Source organism: Rhinichthys klamathensis, unplaced genomic scaffold (genome assembly GCF_029890125.1).
Source record: "Rhinichthys klamathensis goyatoka isolate OS25496 unplaced genomic scaffold, OSU_Roscu_1.1 h1tg000196l_1, whole genome shotgun sequence".
Classification (NCBI taxonomy): domain Eukaryota; kingdom Metazoa; phylum Chordata; class Actinopteri; order Cypriniformes; family Leuciscidae; genus Rhinichthys; species Rhinichthys klamathensis.
In genome coordinates, this window is record NW_026606722.1 from 6,418,151 (window position 1) to 6,436,504 (window position 18,354).

At 39.1% G+C, this 18,354-nt stretch overlaps 2 protein-coding genes across 2 annotated transcripts in view; both read left to right on the forward strand.

The window, feature by feature from the left end:
* Positions 1-308: 308 nt before the first annotated feature.
* mysm1 (Myb-like, SWIRM and MPN domains 1) lies at positions 309-16,663 on the forward strand. The gene is made up of 20 exons (XM_056262788.1): positions 309-385; positions 1,740-1,812; positions 2,492-2,562; positions 2,668-2,733; positions 3,375-3,447; positions 3,552-3,650; positions 4,030-4,480; positions 4,571-4,772; positions 9,563-9,693; positions 9,798-9,901; positions 10,158-10,235; positions 10,597-10,682; positions 12,210-12,264; positions 13,375-13,425; positions 13,535-13,609; positions 13,777-13,965; positions 14,053-14,185; positions 15,245-15,350; positions 15,705-15,762; positions 16,079-16,663. The coding sequence occupies exons 1-20, from the start codon at positions 327-329 to the stop codon at positions 16,385-16,387; spliced, it is 2,469 nt and encodes an 822-aa protein (XP_056118763.1). The 5' UTR covers positions 309-326; the 3' UTR covers positions 16,388-16,663.
* Positions 16,664-17,178: 515 nt separating this feature from the next.
* Positions 17,179-18,354, forward strand: part of oma1 (OMA1 zinc metallopeptidase) — a 35,520-nt gene continuing 34,344 nt past the window's right edge. Inside the window, exon 1 of the mRNA XM_056262790.1 lies at positions 17,179-17,850. Coding sequence (XP_056118765.1) covers positions 17,498-17,850 — 353 coding nt within the window. The 5' untranslated portion in view covers positions 17,179-17,497. The remainder of the gene's footprint in view (positions 17,851-18,354) is intronic.

Consider the following 18,354-nt stretch of genomic DNA (forward strand, 5'->3'; position numbering starts at 1 on the left):
ATTATTATTAAATTGTTTAACTAAGGTTTATACAGGCTAGTTTCCATGACAGAGTTCAAAATAAATCTTTTCATTACTACTGGAGCTGCCAGTTTGCTAGGTTTCAGTGGCCGAATTCACTCACTCGTTTTCATTCACTCCCTCAAGTGGGGTGATGTAGTAGGCAATAGTGAATGAGGGTATAAGGGGCGATTTTGAAACACAGCTTATAATAATTATAAGCAAAACACGCAGCAGCAGTAGCTTCGTCCTGCCAGTGAGTGGCGCTGTGACAAACATCCTCCTCTGGCACTGTCTCCTCTCACACACTCACATCCGCAACAAATATGGCAGACGAGTTGGATGTTGTTGACATCGAGGGAGATGAATGTGATGAAAGAGTCGGGTAGGAGTTTATTCTGTCTTACCCCGCCGTCTGGGCAATGTTATGGAGTCTGGGCGTTGATATATTTGTGTTCATGGATGAGCAGAATTGAGACTTATGATTGAAAAGCGACAGACAGGGTGAATGTGAGCTCCTCAAACGTTAGTTATATGTGAACACAGTTACTCTAACATTATTTTAACATGAGCAAGGAAACGAGTTTAATGTAGGCGTTGAGCTTTAATTGTCTGCTACCAAGATAGCACATACTATTGGCTCAGTATGTAACTTACTTGCATGATCTATTCAACGTTAGCTGGAATGGCACATCAGTGTGTTTGACACATCTAACAGGAATGAATGAGAATCAATACAATGTCAATGTTTTACAGGTTTCAATAAAAAAGAGATTATTAAAGAAAATTATTGAAACTCTTCCCTCAGTTTGTAAAAGCAAACACATATCACTTGTACAGTAATACACTTATAATGGAAGTCTGTTGGGGCAAGACTTTGCATTTAATAAACGTTAAACTTCAGTTTCAATTATATCACCACAACACAACACGTCTATATTATACTTGTTAACATACAACTAAGTTACTGTGATAAAATTATCTCTAAGAAAAGTTATATACAGTTTTTTAACTTTTAACTAATTTTGCGCATGCCAGAAACGGACTGTAAAAATCCACTTCAGGAATTACATATGTAAACATAGTTTAACCTCAAATATCACACATTTTTGCATAGAAAAAGAACGAATAGAATATAAGCCTTTAAACCCTCTGTAATGCCGTACTCCATAGAAGGCTTTTTTAAGTTTTTTAAAACACAGGACCAGTCCAGATTGGAGTTATGAGAGACAGGTATGTCATCAATTATGGGAGGGTAGGTACGTCATCGGGGTCATCAGGTGGGCACCCTTTTTCTCTGATGTTTCGTTGATGAGCTCACGACATCTTCAGGCGGCTCAATGATGATACCTGGCGTCCCAGGAACACCTCCATCAGCTCCAGACTCCATTTGGCCCTGAGGTTGATGTTGATCTTGCGTGATAGACTAAGCTTTCCACCTCTTTCCAAGCTGGAGGGTGAATATCCATTTGATGTTCTGGAGAATTGATTGGTGGGATGTCTGCTGGAACTGAGATTTGTTTGTGCCGTCTTGGGTCAGAGTGTATCGTCTTCAAGTGATCCTCCAGATATTTCTTTGTTACTTTCAGAGTTCCACTTTTCTCCCTTGTGAAGAGACTTGTCAGAAATTTGAAGGGATCATTAAAGAACTGAGTTCTTGTTTGTTCTTTGAAATAATTACTGTTTACACATTCTTAACAGCATTAACATCTTTTATTATTTGTGTGCTCTCTTTACAGTGACCTGAGCAGTGCTGAGGTTCTCCAGGATCAATACTTGCAGTCTGCATGGAAGACGAACAGCAGTGTACTGGTAAAGTAACCCCAAATGGAAAACTTTTTTGGCCCTATTTACACCTGGTATTAAGAAGTGTTTTCGTCAATCCGATCACAAGTGGATGACTCTAAAAATGGGTGTAAACGGGTCTAAAACGTTTTGAGCTTGTTAGATTTCGACCACTTCCAGAGGTAGTCGAAAACGCATCTGACCGGATTGCTTCCGTAGTGTAAACTCTCATGTGGTCGAATGTGTTGGAACAGCCACAACAAGAGACCGCCTACTCTCCGCCTACCTCCCCTATGAGTAAACGTTATGGGAAGCGCACTAGCCACACTAGACCCAAGTTTTGGTTTAAAGATGAAAAACGTACCAAGCGTTCTAACACGCTCTCACAGTGTTCGCGTGGTCGTGCGTCTGTCAGAGCAGAAACTAAAGCTGATGCTCTTTGTATGTTTTTCCGTAGTTTCCGGGCACGACCATATGTAAATTGCGCAAGCTTGTTTCGTTCATATGATCGAAAGATCTGAAAAAGCACATACATGTATTGTTGCAAAGTGGACAAAAGAACACCAGGTGTAAACAGGAATGTGTCTCTCATGTCTACTTGTGATCCGATCAACCAAAACACATCTTAATACCAGGTGTAAACAGGGCCTATGTGAAGAGAATCTGAAAATGGAAATGATGTGTTGTTGTTTTTGTGTGTGTTCAGCCGTGGACGCTGGACAGTTCCATCAGCGATGAGAACAGAGAGGCCATCGAGAGCATGTTGCTGGAGGAACAGTATCCTTCACACTTCTGAACATCACAACGATTCATTCTCATTTTCCTCATGTTTGGTTGTCATCATTTATTAAAAGCATGTGGTTGTTTTCTTAATAAAGAAAGGTATTATTTTGCCAGTAAGAAAGCACCAAAGGTAGCATGGACCAATGAGAAGACTAAAGTCAAAAAGTGAGCTCCCCTCTTTCATCTGTTTCATGAATATGTAAACACCCACTCTACCATTCAAAGGTTTGGGGTCAGTAAGACTTTTATTTATCAAGGATGCATTCAATTTAATTAAATTTAAAGACCTTTAAATTGTTATAAATATTTCTATGTCAAATAAATGCTGCTCTTTTAAACTTTGTATTCATCAGAGACTCCATGTTAGAGTATTATAATGATTTCTGTTTACAAAATATTCATATTTTAAATAAATGCGTTTTTAAACTTTTTATTTACTTTATATTCATCGAAAAATCCGGAAAAAGTATCACAGGTTAAAGAAAAATATTAAGCAGCACAACTGTTTCCAACACTGATAATAAATCATTATATTAGAATGATTTCTGAAGGATCATGTGACAATGAAGACTGGAGTAATGATGCTGAAAATTCAGCTTTGCGTCACAGAAATAAAATATATTTTAAAGTATATTACAGTTAAACCATTATTTTAAGTTGTAATAATATTTCACAATATTACTGTTTTTTTTCTGTATTTTTGATCAAATAAATGCAGGCTTGATGAGCATAAGGGACTTCTTTGAATGTTTTTGCAAGAAGTCTCTTATGCTATATTCATTCATTCATTCAGAATGTCTTTGTAGGTCATTGGTGAAAAGTTCTGGAGCACAAACTCGTTGGGCTGAAGAGGAGAAAGATCTCTTTGAGAAAGGACTGGTAAGTTTTCTGAACATATATGCTGTAATAAAATACAGAAAAGACAGAAGAAACAATGCTCTCTTATAAAAGGAAATAAATTGTATCGTTTTTATCGTTTCTAGGCTCAATTTGGCCAGAGATGGACCAAGATCGCCAAACTGATCGGCACTAGAACGGTTCTACAGGTGAAGAGCTATGCTAGACAGTACTTCAAAAATAAGGTATGACTTTAGCTTAATTCCACATTGGTTCAGATGGGTTTAGGGCTATTAAATGAATTCATATATATAGGATTAGTCCTATATATAAAGACAACAAACGTGATATTTTTTGTAAAATGATAAATGTCTTTACTGTCAGTTTTAATCAAATTAATGCATCCTTGCTGAAAATTCTTGCTTTTTTTTAATTGATTGAATAAAATGAGGCTAAAGATCAAGTCAAGTCATCTTCATTTATATAGCGCTTTTAACAATGGAGATTGTTTCAAAGCAGCTTTAGAGAGATAAACATACAATTTACAGATAAACATACAATTTACAAGATGTTCTTTTATCAGTGGTACTAGTAGTAATTTTATCCTTTGTGTTTCACCTCCAGCCTAAAACAGACACACCTGCCGAAGTGCCCTCCTCTAATGTGACTTCAGACACCACGTTGGTCCCCTCGATCCAGCCTCACGTCTCAGCCCTGACCAATGCTGTACGGATCGAGCGACTTTCTGATGATGAGGACGTTGACATCACCGATGACTTCAGTGATGATGGGTTTCAGTCTGAATTGAAGCCAGAGCCCTCAGGCTCCTTAGATTGTGACCACCAAGGAGAACTCAGTCCAATGACACCCCCATCAGACGTACTTTTAAACCCTCTCTCTGAATCAGGATCCAACGCTGCAGATGGAGACATTGATCCAGATACAAATGGAAACGCTGACATCCCTCATATTGCGATTGGTCCAGATCCGGAGGAGGAAAGTGTGGCCCTCATCTCTAAATCAGGCAGCCCAGGCAAACACAGCCTGTCTGGGGAGGAGAGCACTGAAGGAGCAGGTACCTTGGCATCACTAGCTTTCATTTAATCTAACCATAGCAATCCATCAGCATTTTCACAATTATGGGGAATGTATTCTTTTACTCCAGATAATATTGAATCAGGTCCTGAGGAGGAGGTGGAGGAAGACCAGGAGGAGGAGGAGCTCAGAGCTCCTGAACAGGAGGTCATATTGGACTTAAACACAATCACAGAAGAGGAGAGGCAAGCCATCCCAGAATTCTTTGAGGGGCGTCCATCAAAAACCCCAGAGAGATATCTAAAAATCCGCAATTTCATCCTGGACCAGTGGTGAGACTTTATTCTGTATGCTTCTGAGGAACTTTTTCTTGTGTATATCGTTGTCCTGCTAAACTTACTGAATATAATATTTGAGTTTTTGTAAGACAATGAAACAGTAAAAATGTAACATAATTCAGGGAACCGGTTGTTTTTTATAAAAAAGAAATTGGGGTTGGTAAGATTTTTTAAAATGCTTTAAAGAAGTCTCTTATGCAAGGCTGCATTTGTTTGTTTGAAATAGAACTATTATGAAATACTATTACAATAAAAAAAAAAAAGTTATTTTAAAGAGGACATTTTCAAATTTTCAATTTTCAAATTTTAAGTTTAATGTTGCTGTTTGAGCTATGGCTGTAACGATACACCAAACCCACGATTCGATTCGTATCACGATTTTTGACCCACGATTCGATTCGTATCGCGATTCTATCACGGGGGCGGGGCTTGAGGGGGCGGGGCTTGTGGTGAAAAAAAGAGATTTTGAGAGAAAAAAAAAATACCGGTATTTTTATTAAATAACATTAGGAAAAACCTGTATAATCTAAACACCAAAGAACAATAATAACTATGCAAATTATTAAACTATACTAGGCAGTGTAGGCTGCTGCTTTTGGGTTGTGTTCTGTACTCCAACTAAATTGATTTCGGGATGGTGCCGTAGGATATGCATCTGCATGTTGGACGTGTTGCCGGTCAATTGAGGATTAATTTAATGCACTTTCTGAGAACTTATATTTCAAGTTTTGGCTGCAAATTTCACGTCTATAATGCTGAAATTGCCAAATTTTAAATAATTTATCCTCAACTAGTTTTGTGGTGTAGGTCTACGTATTTTATAATGTTAACTTCAAATAATACTAATAGTAATTTAAAGATGTGGTAGTTCTCAGGGCCTGAATTTCGTTTTGGAAAATGGGGGGGAAATCCTCCCTTAGATGATTCTCATGGGGGGGATTTTTTTTGTTTGAGGGGGAGAAAGGGGGGGCATTTTTTCCAAACAAAATTATTACATTTATCTTGCCTAAATGTTTGCGCTCATTGCATTTTTGCAATGAGGTAATATTGTTGTCAAGAATTTACACATCACAAGGAAGCTTGATTTAAATTGTTTAATTAAATTGAAAAAGGTAGCACAAATAAATACAATAGAATAAAGATACAAATAAAGACAATTAAAGAGAAAAGTTTTTGAATAGGTCTAACACACTAGTATTCATATACAGATACTGAATAAAGTAATCAAATGGAAAATAACACTGGGTAGTATTTTAGTCCTGAATAAATTAAATACATAGGCTATTAATCCTGATTCCTTTAACTTAAAGCCATCTTTTGTTGTTTTGACAACAAAATTAATGACAGACACATATGGCTTCCGTCACTTTAAGAGCTAGTGCACGGATCCTGTGTTCATTATTCTGGCATGCGTTTTATGCTTATTAAAGACAAAAGCGACTATATTTAGAGTATAGCCTACTCACAAAGACCGAAATTGACAATTTTGCGTGTTAAAGCAATATAATCCGCGAAAAATAGTTACTGGCCAGCTGTTTTTGAGGCGGATTTTCTATGAATGTGCGCATAGAAAATAATCTCAGAGAGCGCGCGAGCACTGATTAGTTTAAAATCGCTTGAATGTTTAAACTGGTAAGACTTAAAAAGACTTCAGTCACGATGCACTGCTGGCCCGATTGTGCAAGTGAATATTCCGTCATGTCCCGACCTTACAGTCTATGGTCCCGACTCCTAAACGCGAGTGTGTATTATCGCCGCAGCGCTTGATGCTTGCCTTACACAACACATTATGAGAAGAGATAGAAGACGCGCGGCACCGCTGAACACTCACGCTGTTTGTGAAATTGCGTCTGGAAGATAGTTGTTAAAAGAATGATTTGCGGGAATGATTAGAATTATGCGCAATACCCGCGCCGAAATTCGAGCCCTGGTTCAGGACAGGAAGGATAACTCTGGGAGTTGGAAGGGGTTTGATCGCGATTCTGCCTTCCCACATCGCGATACAGGATCGTGGACCTGAGTATCGCGATTTCGATTTTATATCGCGTATCGTTACAGCCCTAGTTTGAGCATGAAAAAGGTTTGCAAAGTTGCAAAGCACAAAGTCACTCGAAAGGGAGTCATTCTCGATATCAGTAAAGCACTTTTTCTGAACTCCCTGAAATGCCTCCATTGTAGTCTTCAGTTTTCTTCTGGAAACAAACTATATTCCTCATTTAAATAATTCCCGCCCAAGGCATACGCTAAATAAAGGGGTGAGGCCTGGTTGAGTTGCATTAGTAGCGTCAGAGCCCGTCTACGGAGAGCCTGGCCACTCCGTATTAAAGGGATACTCCACCAGTTTTTCTTATTAAACTATGTTATTCCCTTAACTAAGACGAGTTGATACATACCTCTCTCGTCTCAGTGCGTGCACTATATCGCTCTGTATTGCCGCAAAACTATGTTAGCACTTAGCTTAGCCCATGCATTAAATATGGGCCAAGCAGAGAAGCGACCAAACACTTCCACGTTTTCCCTATGTAAACACAGTTACTCGAGTAGTGTAACTTGACCTGGGCTGGTGACACAAAATAAACCGTTGCGCTTTTCTAAGCGTTTAAAATTGATGACTATATTGTATGGCGGAATACCATAACAAGTGCTTTTGAGCACTTCGACTTGGCGCAATAATATCTTCACTCGTGAAAAGTCCTCTTACCGGTTCCCGCTTCCTCTCCCCCTCCCTCTGACATTTCCGTCAATACAACGTGACATGCGCCGGTAGTAGTAGTTCGAGCGGAGTTGACGAAGTAACAGGTTGTTGGAAGCTAGTTTGTGTACAATAATGGTTAAAGCGTGCATCGTAAAGGGTTGTGAAAATAAGGAGAATGTACATAGTGCTGTCATTTTTCACCGAATTCCAACACACCACATACAGCGGAGAGCTTGGTTAGCTGCTTTGAACAAGAATCCCAAAACACCATTGATGACTCTGAAGAAGTGGCGTGTTTGCTCCGAACATTTCACAAAGAAGGACTATACCTGCACAGGAACACGCCTAAAGGATGAGGCTACACCAACAATATTCAGATCACTTACAGAAAGCCCGTGGTCTTTCGCCAGCTCCGGTCTGTTCTGGATCATATCTTTCTTGCCTCTCACGGTCCACAAGAGCTAATTCCTCCTCCGTGTACTTGGGTTCAAACAGATATGGCTCTGGGTCTTCTAAAAGAAGTCATAATCATCTACAAAGTCGGCCATTGCAAATGATCTGCAGTTTGCTAATAGCACAGGTAGTAAAAGTCACGTTGGTAGTATTGACGGAAATGTCAGCAGCTGGATGCTATTGGAGGGAGGGGGAGAGGAAGCGGGAGCCGGTAATCTTTTCACGAGTGAAGATATTATTGCGCCAAGTCGAAGTGCTCAAAAGCACTTGTTATGGTATTCCGCCATACAATATAGTCATCAATTTTAAACGCTTAGAAAAGCGCAACGGTTTATTTTGTGTCACCAGCCCAGGTCAAGTTACACTACTCGAGTAACTGTGTTTACATAGGGAAAACGTGGAAGTGTTTGGTCGCTTCTCTGCTTGGCCCATATTTAATGCATGGGCTAAGCTAAGTGCTAACATAGTTTTGCGGCAATACAGAGCGATATAGTGCACGCACTGAGACGAGAGAGGTATGTATCAACTCGTCTTAGTTAAGGGAATAACATAGTTTAATAAGAAAAACTGGTGGAGTATCCCTTTAAGTCCTATTGTATTAAATTTTGGTTGTAGTTCCACCAGAGTTCCACTGGGTGCGATCGCCCATGAGTGCAAAATGAATGGAAGTCTATGGAGCTAGACGGCTAAATTTGTCTCTTTCACCCGATTGCCGTTGAGAAATCTCCGATTTGATTGTAGGTTTTGCGAGTTCAACATGGGTTATAGGTTGAAAGTTGAATGAACGAGTACTTATGTCCTTGCGATTTCTTACAGGTTGAGTTGTTGTTGCCCATAACACGCTAGCATTCTGCTAATGGACGCTGATTGGTCAGTGAAGGACTGATTACGACCAGAGACACCGCTTGATGGCATCGTGGCATCCGAAGCGGGACTAATGTTAAGAACTTTCGTTTTACAAAAACTCTTCTAGCACGTGTATTTACCTGTGTCAGCTGTCTCGAGAGAAAAGAAAGTGCAGTGCGCGAAAGCACCAAAGTAACTGAAGGATTGCCGTTAAGCAGTATCTCTGGTCGTACGATGTGTATGACGTCATTGACATTTTAAAAGACTTTTTAAAGCAAATAAGTGACTCTAAAAAATCTATCACCCAACAATGTGTAATTTCTTTACATCTCGTTTCGAATACAACATTCAAATTACTAGACAAAAAATGATATCCTGAGAAAAGTGGATTTTGAGGGGTATAGCTCCATAGACCTCCATTCATTCTGCACTCGTCCTGTGAGCGCCCTCATATGGAACCAGAGTGGAACTGCAACCAGTTCAGAAGCCGGAAGTTTACTGAGAGTGGGAGTTCTCCCCATATTAGACATTCTCTGCCGTTACTGACAGACTGGCAAGAGAGGTGCTGCAACAATGTCAAATATGTGAAACATAATGTGTGTTTTTTTCAACATTCAAGCATCAAAACCTATTCTAGTAGACTCCAAAACAAACTCAAGAAATAGGTCCTCTTTAGTATGTTTTGTAAATTTCATTATTTCTAAAATGTAGTTTATTCCTGTGATGCAAAGCTGAATTTTCAGCATTATTACTCCAGTCTGGAAAATGAACTTCTCTGATGTCTGTGCAGGGAGAGAAGTAAACCCAAGTACCTAAACAAGACATCAGTGCGTCCTGGCTTGAAGAATTGTGGGGATGTCAACTGCATCGGTCGGATACACACTTATCTGGAGCTCATTGGAGCTATTAACTTCAACTGCGGTAATGCTTATTGCTCAGTCAGTTTGCTCTTTTCTTTTTTTCTATGTCCTGCTTTCTTGAGTACATTTTCCCTCCCTAAACTCTCTTTCTTTCTTCCTCTGTAGATCAGGCGATATATAACCGTCCGCGGCTGGTTGACCGGTCTCGGCTAAAGGAAAGCAAAGACAGTCTGGAGGCGTATCATCTTGCCCAGAGACTGCAGTCTATGGTGAGAGCGAGTTACAGCTCAGTGTTACTGTTCTCATCATTATCCTTCTAATAAAGGGGTTCTGAACTCTGGCACTCGAGATCCACTTTACTGCAGAGTTTAGCTCCAGCCCTGATCAAACTCGCCTACCTTTAACTTTATAGAAATCCTGAAGACATTGATTAGTTTGTTCAGATGTGTTGGATTGAGGTTGGAGTTAAGAACCTCTGCTCTAATATATTTTGGTGTGTTATATTTTTTATTAAATTTTTTGCAGCGCACGAGGAAGCGTCGCATTCGGGACGTGTGGGGGAATTGGTGTGATGCTAAAGATCTGGAGGGTCAGACGTATGAGGTAAAAGAAATCAAAATCTGCAGTTCTTTTTAGATTTGAAATATACTCTGTAGAGAAGTGCTCCAAGATTCTGTTTATGGCCTGATATGATCAGGATCTATTTTTAAGATTGACATTGACAAAGGTTATTGTTTTATATGTTGTTTAAAGTGGCTTATAAAACATTGTTCTCAATTTTTTTTATTTAAAAAAAAAAACCCAAAACAATTACATTTAATACATTTTAGCAACTTTTTTTGGTAATTATTCATTTATTTATTTATTTATATGATTTGTTTTTGTTTTTTTTTAAGAAAATAATTTTTTATTTGTCCATCCTCATTATTGAGCCCTGATTATGTGTGTGTTTTTTGTCATCCAGCATCTGAGCGCAGAGGAGCTGGCCATCAGAAGAGAGGAGATGAAGAAGAAAGGACCAAAACCATCTAAACTACCCAAACAAAGAGGGTAAGCACACACTCCCTTACAAAACTGAATAGCTAATAGTTGGTTTAGTGATCTTGTTTTATGGGCTTTTTTACTATACAAGCTTTAGTGGGTTGGCATGACAAAACACCAAATTATACACTCACCTAAAGGATTATTAACAACACCTGTTCAATTTCTCATTAATGCAATTATCTAATCAACCAATCACATGGCAGTTGCTTCAATGCATTTAGGGATGTGGTCCTGGTCAAGACAATCTCCTGAACTCCAAACTGAATGTCAGAATGGGAAAGAAAGGTGATTTAAGCAATTTTGAGCGTGGCATGGTTGTTGGTGCCAGACGGGCCGGTCTGAGTATTTCACAATCTGCTCAGTTACTGGGATTTTCACGCACAACCATTTCTAGGGTTTACAAAGAATGGTGTGAAAATGGAAAAACATCCAGTATGCGGCAGTCCTGTGGGCGAAAATGCCTTATTGATGCTAGAGGTCAGAGGAGAATGGGCCGACTGATTCAAGCTGATAGAGGAGCAACTTTGACTGAAATAACCACTCGTTACAACCGAGGTATGCAGCAAAGCATTTGTGAAGCCACAACACGCACAACCTTGAGGCGGATGGGCTACAACAGCAGAAGACCCCACCGGGTACCACTCATCTCCACTACAAATAGGAAAAAGAGGCTACAATTTGCAAGAGCTCACCAAAATTGGACAGTTGAAGACTGGAAAAATGTTGCCTGGTCTGATGAGTCTCGATTTCTGTTGAGACATTCAGATGGTAGAGTCAGAATTTGGTGTAAACAGAATGAGGACATGGATCCACCATGCCTTGTTACCACTGTGCAGGCTGCTGGTGGTGGTGTAATGGTGTGGGGGATGTTTTCTTGGCACACTTTAGGCCCCTTAGTGCCAATTGGGCATCGTTTAAATGCCACGGCCTACCTGAGCATTGTTTCTGACCATGTCCATCCCTTTATGGCCACCATGTACCCATCCTCTGATGGCTACTTCCAGCAGGATAATGCACCATGTCACAAAGCTCGAATCATTTCAAATTGGTTTCTTGAACATGACAATGAGTTCACTGTACTAAAATGGCCCCCACAGTCACCAGATCTCAACCCAATAGAGCATCTTTGGGATGTGGTGGAACGGGAGCTTCGTGCCCTGGATGTGCATCCCACAAATCTCCATCAACTGCAAGATGCTATCCTATCAATATGGGCCAACATTTCTAAAGAATGCTTTCAGCACCTTGTTGAATCAATGCCACGTAGAATTAAGGCAGTTCTGAAGGCGAAAGGGGGTCAAACACAGTATTAGTATGGTGTTCCTAATAATCCTTTAGGTGAGTGTATAATGTCAATTCAACTCCACAGCCAAATGTACAATGAAAGAGCAAACAATAGTCAAACAAGCATATCAAATCTACTCTCCAACAATCCATGAATTACTCTCAAGTCTTTTGTTCTCAACTCCATGAATAATCAGATAAAGAGTAAACATTACATCTGGATTTTTTCCTTGCCTTTGTCCTCTGCAGCTCTTTTGATCCATTCCAGCTCATTCCCTGCAAAGCTTTTGGAGAGGAAAAACAGGTAATCATTACATTTGATCATATCTCTGTTCAGTCTTTTCATGCATAAAAACCAGGGTTATGATGGTAAACTAAAACTCAAAAAGGAAATGAATGTTAACTGAAATAAAACACAACATTATTTTTTTTAAAGGGATACTTCACCTCTGGAAAGATGAATGTGTATTTAAAATGGGTCATTTATGTAGAAGAAATGTGAAATTATTTTTGAATTTGGAGCTTTCTAGACTGAGAAAAGCCAGAAAATGTATTTTTGGCTTATGTGGATGAAAGACAACAACTCCCAGAATGCACTTGCTTCGCTGCCCTAGGAAGCCACGCCTACCGGTAACAGAGCGCAGTAGTTAAACAACAAGTCTAGGCTACTAGTGAGTCTCCGTGATGAGTCTGCCCGGGATTTCGAGATCGCCCAAAATGTCCGGGATTCGGCTTTTGCGTTCTACAGTCGCCATTCATCATGTTTACTGTGGCGAGCAGGACGAGGCTAGGGCCGCGGGAGAACAGCGCGAGGCCGGTGGCGTGATTACCAATGAGCGACACCTGTGAGACGCGTCGGTCTCGTATCTCTCACGGAGGAGCGGGAATTTTCTTAGCAATGTTAAAACGCACATCAACCGATCACTTGTTTAGCGTTCATGTAAACACTACATTCAGATTCACCAATCGGAATGAATTCAGTTAGATTGAAACAAAAGGTGTGCATGTAAACAATGAATGGCGACTGCAGAAAGCAAAAGCTGAATCCCGGACATCGACGGCCGGACATGTCAGGGAAAAAGAGGATGGTAACCCCTACTACTCAGCTTTCTCCACAGAACAAGAGCCTGCTAGCTTAGCTTCCAAAAAAAGATGTCTGACACTATGTGTACATTCTGTGAGTGAGATCCCACCCTCTATGGGCGGGTTGAGAACATGCGGGACAGCCCCTACTACTGGCTGTAGTCTTTAGCCTCTGGCCAAAAAATCCTCCGATGACGCAAAATGACGATTTTTGCGTCATCGGAGGATTTTTTCCAGACAAAAAATAAATAAATCTCTCGTCTCAGGGGGATATGAGGGTGGAAAGCACAGTAATTGTCACACAAATGTCTGTTGTGTCTTGCTGACTCAGGAACCATACAGAGTGATAGTTTGTGCCGAGGCTCTTGTTGTCATGGACATAGTAAGTTGGTTTCCAGATTTGATTAATCTCAGCTTTTTTTCTTTTTTTGCTCTCTTATTCATTCCTCAGTGTTGTATTATGTTGTACTAATAATCAAATCCTTACCCAGCATGCTCATGTGTCTATGGGAGAGGTGATTGGCCTTCTAGGAGGAACATATGAAGAGGAAGAGAAGGTGTTAAAGGTCAGTGAATTCATGGACTCATAATCAACTGTTTATTTCAATCAGTTACATTTACATTTATTCATTTAGCAGATGCTTTTATCCAGAGCGACTTACAAATGAGGAATACAACAAGTGATTCATCTTAAGTTTAAGTACGCTGTAATAAATGCATGATGTTTGTGTAGATCTGTGCAGCAGAACCATGTAACAGCCTGAGCACAGGTCTGCAGTGTGAGATGGACCCCGTCTCTCAGACTCAGGCCTCTGAGCTGCTCGGGGTCAAAGGTCACAGTGTGGTGGGTTGGTACCACTCTCATCCAGCCTTTGACCCCAACCCCTCCCTCAGAGACATTGACACTCAGGCCAAATACCAGGTAACAGATCTATGTGTTGCATTGTAGCATGACTAGGATGGTGTCTTTGTTTACATGTCACATTCTGGCTGTTTGTTTTTATTTCAGAGTTATTTCTCTCGAGGAGGCGCTCCATTTATCGGGGTGATTGTCAGCCCGTATAACCCCAGTAACCCCTCGCCCCTGTCTCAGACCACCTGTCTGCTGGTAGAGGAGGAGAGCGGACCCTTTGGATCTCTGAGTATGTCTCAGCGCATTCACTTACAAATCATTCACAGCAGCTTTAATACTTAAAGGAGTAGTTCACTTTTTAAAAAACTTTTGCTGATAATTTACTCACCCCCATGTCATCCAAGATGTCCATGTCTTTCTTTCTTCAGTCGAAAAGAAATTAAGGTTTTTGATGAAAACATTCTAGGATTTTTCTCCATATAATGGACTTCATTGGGACCCAAACGGTCCAAGGTCCAAATGACAGTTTCAGTGCAGCTTCAAATGGCTTTAAACGATACCAGACGATGAATAAGGGTCTTATCTTGCGAAACGATCGGCCATTTAAAAAATAAATAAAAAAGTTTAAGTTGTATAAGCACAAATGCTCGCCTTGCTCTGTTCTGTGATGCACGTTTGTGACTCTCCTGTTCGAACTCGTTCATCAAAATGAACAAATCTTTTTTCTCGAAAAAAGATTTGTTAATTTTGAACGAGTCTTTTTTCGAGTCATTTCGTTCATTCAACGAACGAAATGACTCAAAAAAAGATTTGTTCATTTTGAAAAAAAATTTCACAAGGCGAGCATTTGTGCTTATAAAACTTAAATTTATTTTTGAAATGACCGATCGTTTCGCAAGATAAGACCCTTATTCATCGTCTGGTATCGTTTAAAGCCATTTGAAGCTGCACTGAAACTGTCATTTGGACCTTGGACCGTTTGGGTCCCAATGAAGTCCATTATATGGAGAAAAATCCTAGAATGTTTTCATCAAAAACCTTAATTTCTTTTCGACTGAAGAAAGAAAGACATGGACATCTTGAATGACATGGGGGTGAGTAAATTATCAGCAAAAGTTTTTTAAAAAGTGAACTACTCCTTTAATATACTACTGTAGGTTATCAGTGTTCTGTAAATGTTTCATGGTCTTTCTGGTAAGCACTAGAGTCATGGCTGCTGTTAAAGAATAAAATAACCATGGTGTAAAGAATAAAATAAGCCCAGCAACAGCTCCAGCTGAATTTGAATCAGTCTGTGGTGTGTGAGTCAGCATTTGTTGTGCGAGTAATCGTGTTGTTTGTATTTTAGGGTTTCCATACCGGTTTAACATCCAGTACTCATCTGAGCTTCCTGATTGGTCTGAAGTGATGAGAAGAGCAGAATGGGTTGTGTTCAAGTACAGGCTGTGTCATGGGTGAGCTGCGTGTTTTATGAGGGAAACCTTGTCTTTGGCTGGAAGAGGGACGCAAGAATACATGAAAATATGAAATAAAGTTATAAATTAAAATAAAAAATGTTTATTAACTAGCTTCAAAAAATGTTTAGTATTCAGAGTATTTTAATGTATGTATTAGTATGTTTCCAACATTGTATATTAGTATTAGTAGTATTTGGCATTATTTCCAGCATTAGTAAAGCTTGCTACAATTTTGGGATATATCAAAAATATATACGTACATACTTTTTCTTTTATTAATACTTAATTTTTCCCCCAAAAAAGTTTTATTAATAAATATATATTCATATACATATCTCATTCTTCTTTCAGGAGTGTACCAATGGGCAGGCTTTTCCGCAGAGATTCTTCTCTGACTTGCCTGGAAAAGGTAATATGTCTCATATCTATCTCATATCTATAAGTGCATATTACACATGAAAATTGCAAGAGATTTTTGGACAAAATTGCTAACCTGATATCTTGACTACTGGCACACAAGGTCATATTTACAAGTTCCCTCGCTGCTGTCAGAAGCACTTCTGAGTACACTAGATGATGTCATGAACTACTGTACATGCAAATATTCTGCAAACATTTAATACTAATATTAATGGTTCACAGTGCATATTTAAATGAATTGTTTTGACATGCCAGTTGAATGAGTTTTGCTAAATAATAATTATAATATTTTTGTCCGTCCACAGATGCTGAGATCAATCCAGAAGACTTTGGAGCAGGTCTCAGAGGTTGACACGGAGACTTTCCTGGTACAGATAGAAACCTTGTTTCATACACATTTTCTCCCTGAGCCTGGCTCTTCCTCCTCTCATCTTCATGAAGCAGTAACACAGCCTCAGTTACTGTCATTCATCTCCTCTGAGCCATTCAACAGCAGCCATGCTACGAATGAGACGTGTGTTACTGATTCTGACAGCCAAGATGAATTGTACACTACAGGACCTGTCAACCATGTAAAAAGCTGTGATGAAGAAGGACAGAAACTGTGTAAATAACTATAAACCTAAGAGTGTGAATGGAAGAAGTTACCATAGAGAAACCTGCTACTGCAGAGGACAAAAGTGTCATTCACTTACATTGTATGTAACATTGCATTCTTGTAGATTTTTGTACTATAAAGTGTTATTTAGTTTTCATAAAAATGAGTTTAACCACACAGCTGTATTTAACATTTTTAATTAAAGTTTGATGAAATTTTGTAATTCAGTTTGATCACAATGTGCAAGAAAGTGTTTGCAGCACTTAAATAAAATTGTATTATGAAAAAGAGATTAATTGGAGTAACAATTTTAAAGAACGTTTTGACTGTCAAAAGGCCAATTTTTCTGGTTCATTTCAGCATTTTATAATATAAATTTAGATTTTAATCATGTAAGAGTAGTAAATGCTGTAAAAGTATTTTTCATTGTTAGTTCATGTTAACTAATGTAGTAAACTAATATTAACTGATGGAATCTTATTGTTAAGTGTAACATAAATTGCATGCATAACTCCTATACAATACATCGTTTTTAGTATTGGTACAAGACCCTGACTTGTAAAGATCTGAACAGAGTCGGACACAAAAGTGCTACTGAAATATAGCCAAATATAGATGTTTATTTATTGTTTATTTAGCCACCAGAAGACGATGGAAGGATTAATGAACCGTCATGTTAATTACTGTGACCTGTGATAGACGGGCGGAACCATGGCGAAGTGTTGCTGTTTGCGGGGGGAGTGTTTTAACTGTCGCAGTCAGACTCGGTGAAGTAAGAGGAGGTGAAGAGTTCAGAGGGCTTCTAAAAACAGATACGCGTTTTAAATAATTAATGCGTATGATTAAGCAGGTGTAGCAATACAAGTCTAGAAATACTGAACGTTTTAGCGGTCTACTTAGTTTAATACCGCTCAAACAACGCACCATGTGGACTTAACTGGACTTTTCTGCTTCCTATACAGTGTAATTGAAATTACGTTTGTGAATTTAACATGCATAATGAGCCCATAAACTGTCTCATTTGACCCGTATAATAATTAAGTAAACAATAGTAAAGATGAATATTCAGTGCATTTTATAATAATATTGGAGCAGATTTATATTCGCCTTGTCAAGCTCGACAATAATGTTGTCAATAAACCTGCTCCGGTTACACTCAGTGATAAGATGTTGTGGACAGAGAGACTTTCACTGCCGTCCATCACTCTTTGCCTCTGCTCGGACTCATCTGATGAGGACAAACTCATCTTCCTATCTGAAAGCAAGAGGATCTGTCACTGTTTCTCCTTCGTGTCTCTGTCTGAGGTCAAGATTGAGACTGAACAGCAGTATAACAGCGTTCAGACCTCCAGTTCATCGAGTGATCGTTCAGTCGACTCGTGAGTTTCACAGCTCAGGCAGACTGAGAGCTGTACCTGCACCCCTGGTATGGCTGGTACTGAAGCCTCTGCAGAAGATCATCGCCATCATACTAGGCAGGTGAGTGAGACTCTTAAATCCTTATGTAGTACTGTAAAAAGAAAAAAGAAAAAAAAGGAGTCCCTGATTAGGTCTTAAAAAACCTAAACCTATACTATAATTTTTGTCCAGAAAGCTTATACCATATATATATATATATATATATATTTACTTTTTTATATTAGTTTCTTTAAATTACTAGGTTTTATAAATAAATAATCTAATTTAAGCACATTCTTCACATTCTTTCAACTTAAATACAAAATGCTTAACTTAACCCTGTTAAATTAGCTCAACATACCTCACATTGGCTCTGCCGTCCTCTTGTGAAAAAAAAAAATATATATATAACATGATATTTCATATTTCATGATTTTCATGACTCTTGCCACTAGATGACTTTATAGCAAATGAACTGTTCCCCTGGGTTCGAAAGTCAGTTAGCACTACTTCCGTTTAGCATTAAAGTTTTAGCATTTTTACTTTTAATTTTGATAATTTCCTTTTTAGGGTTTTCTGTTTATT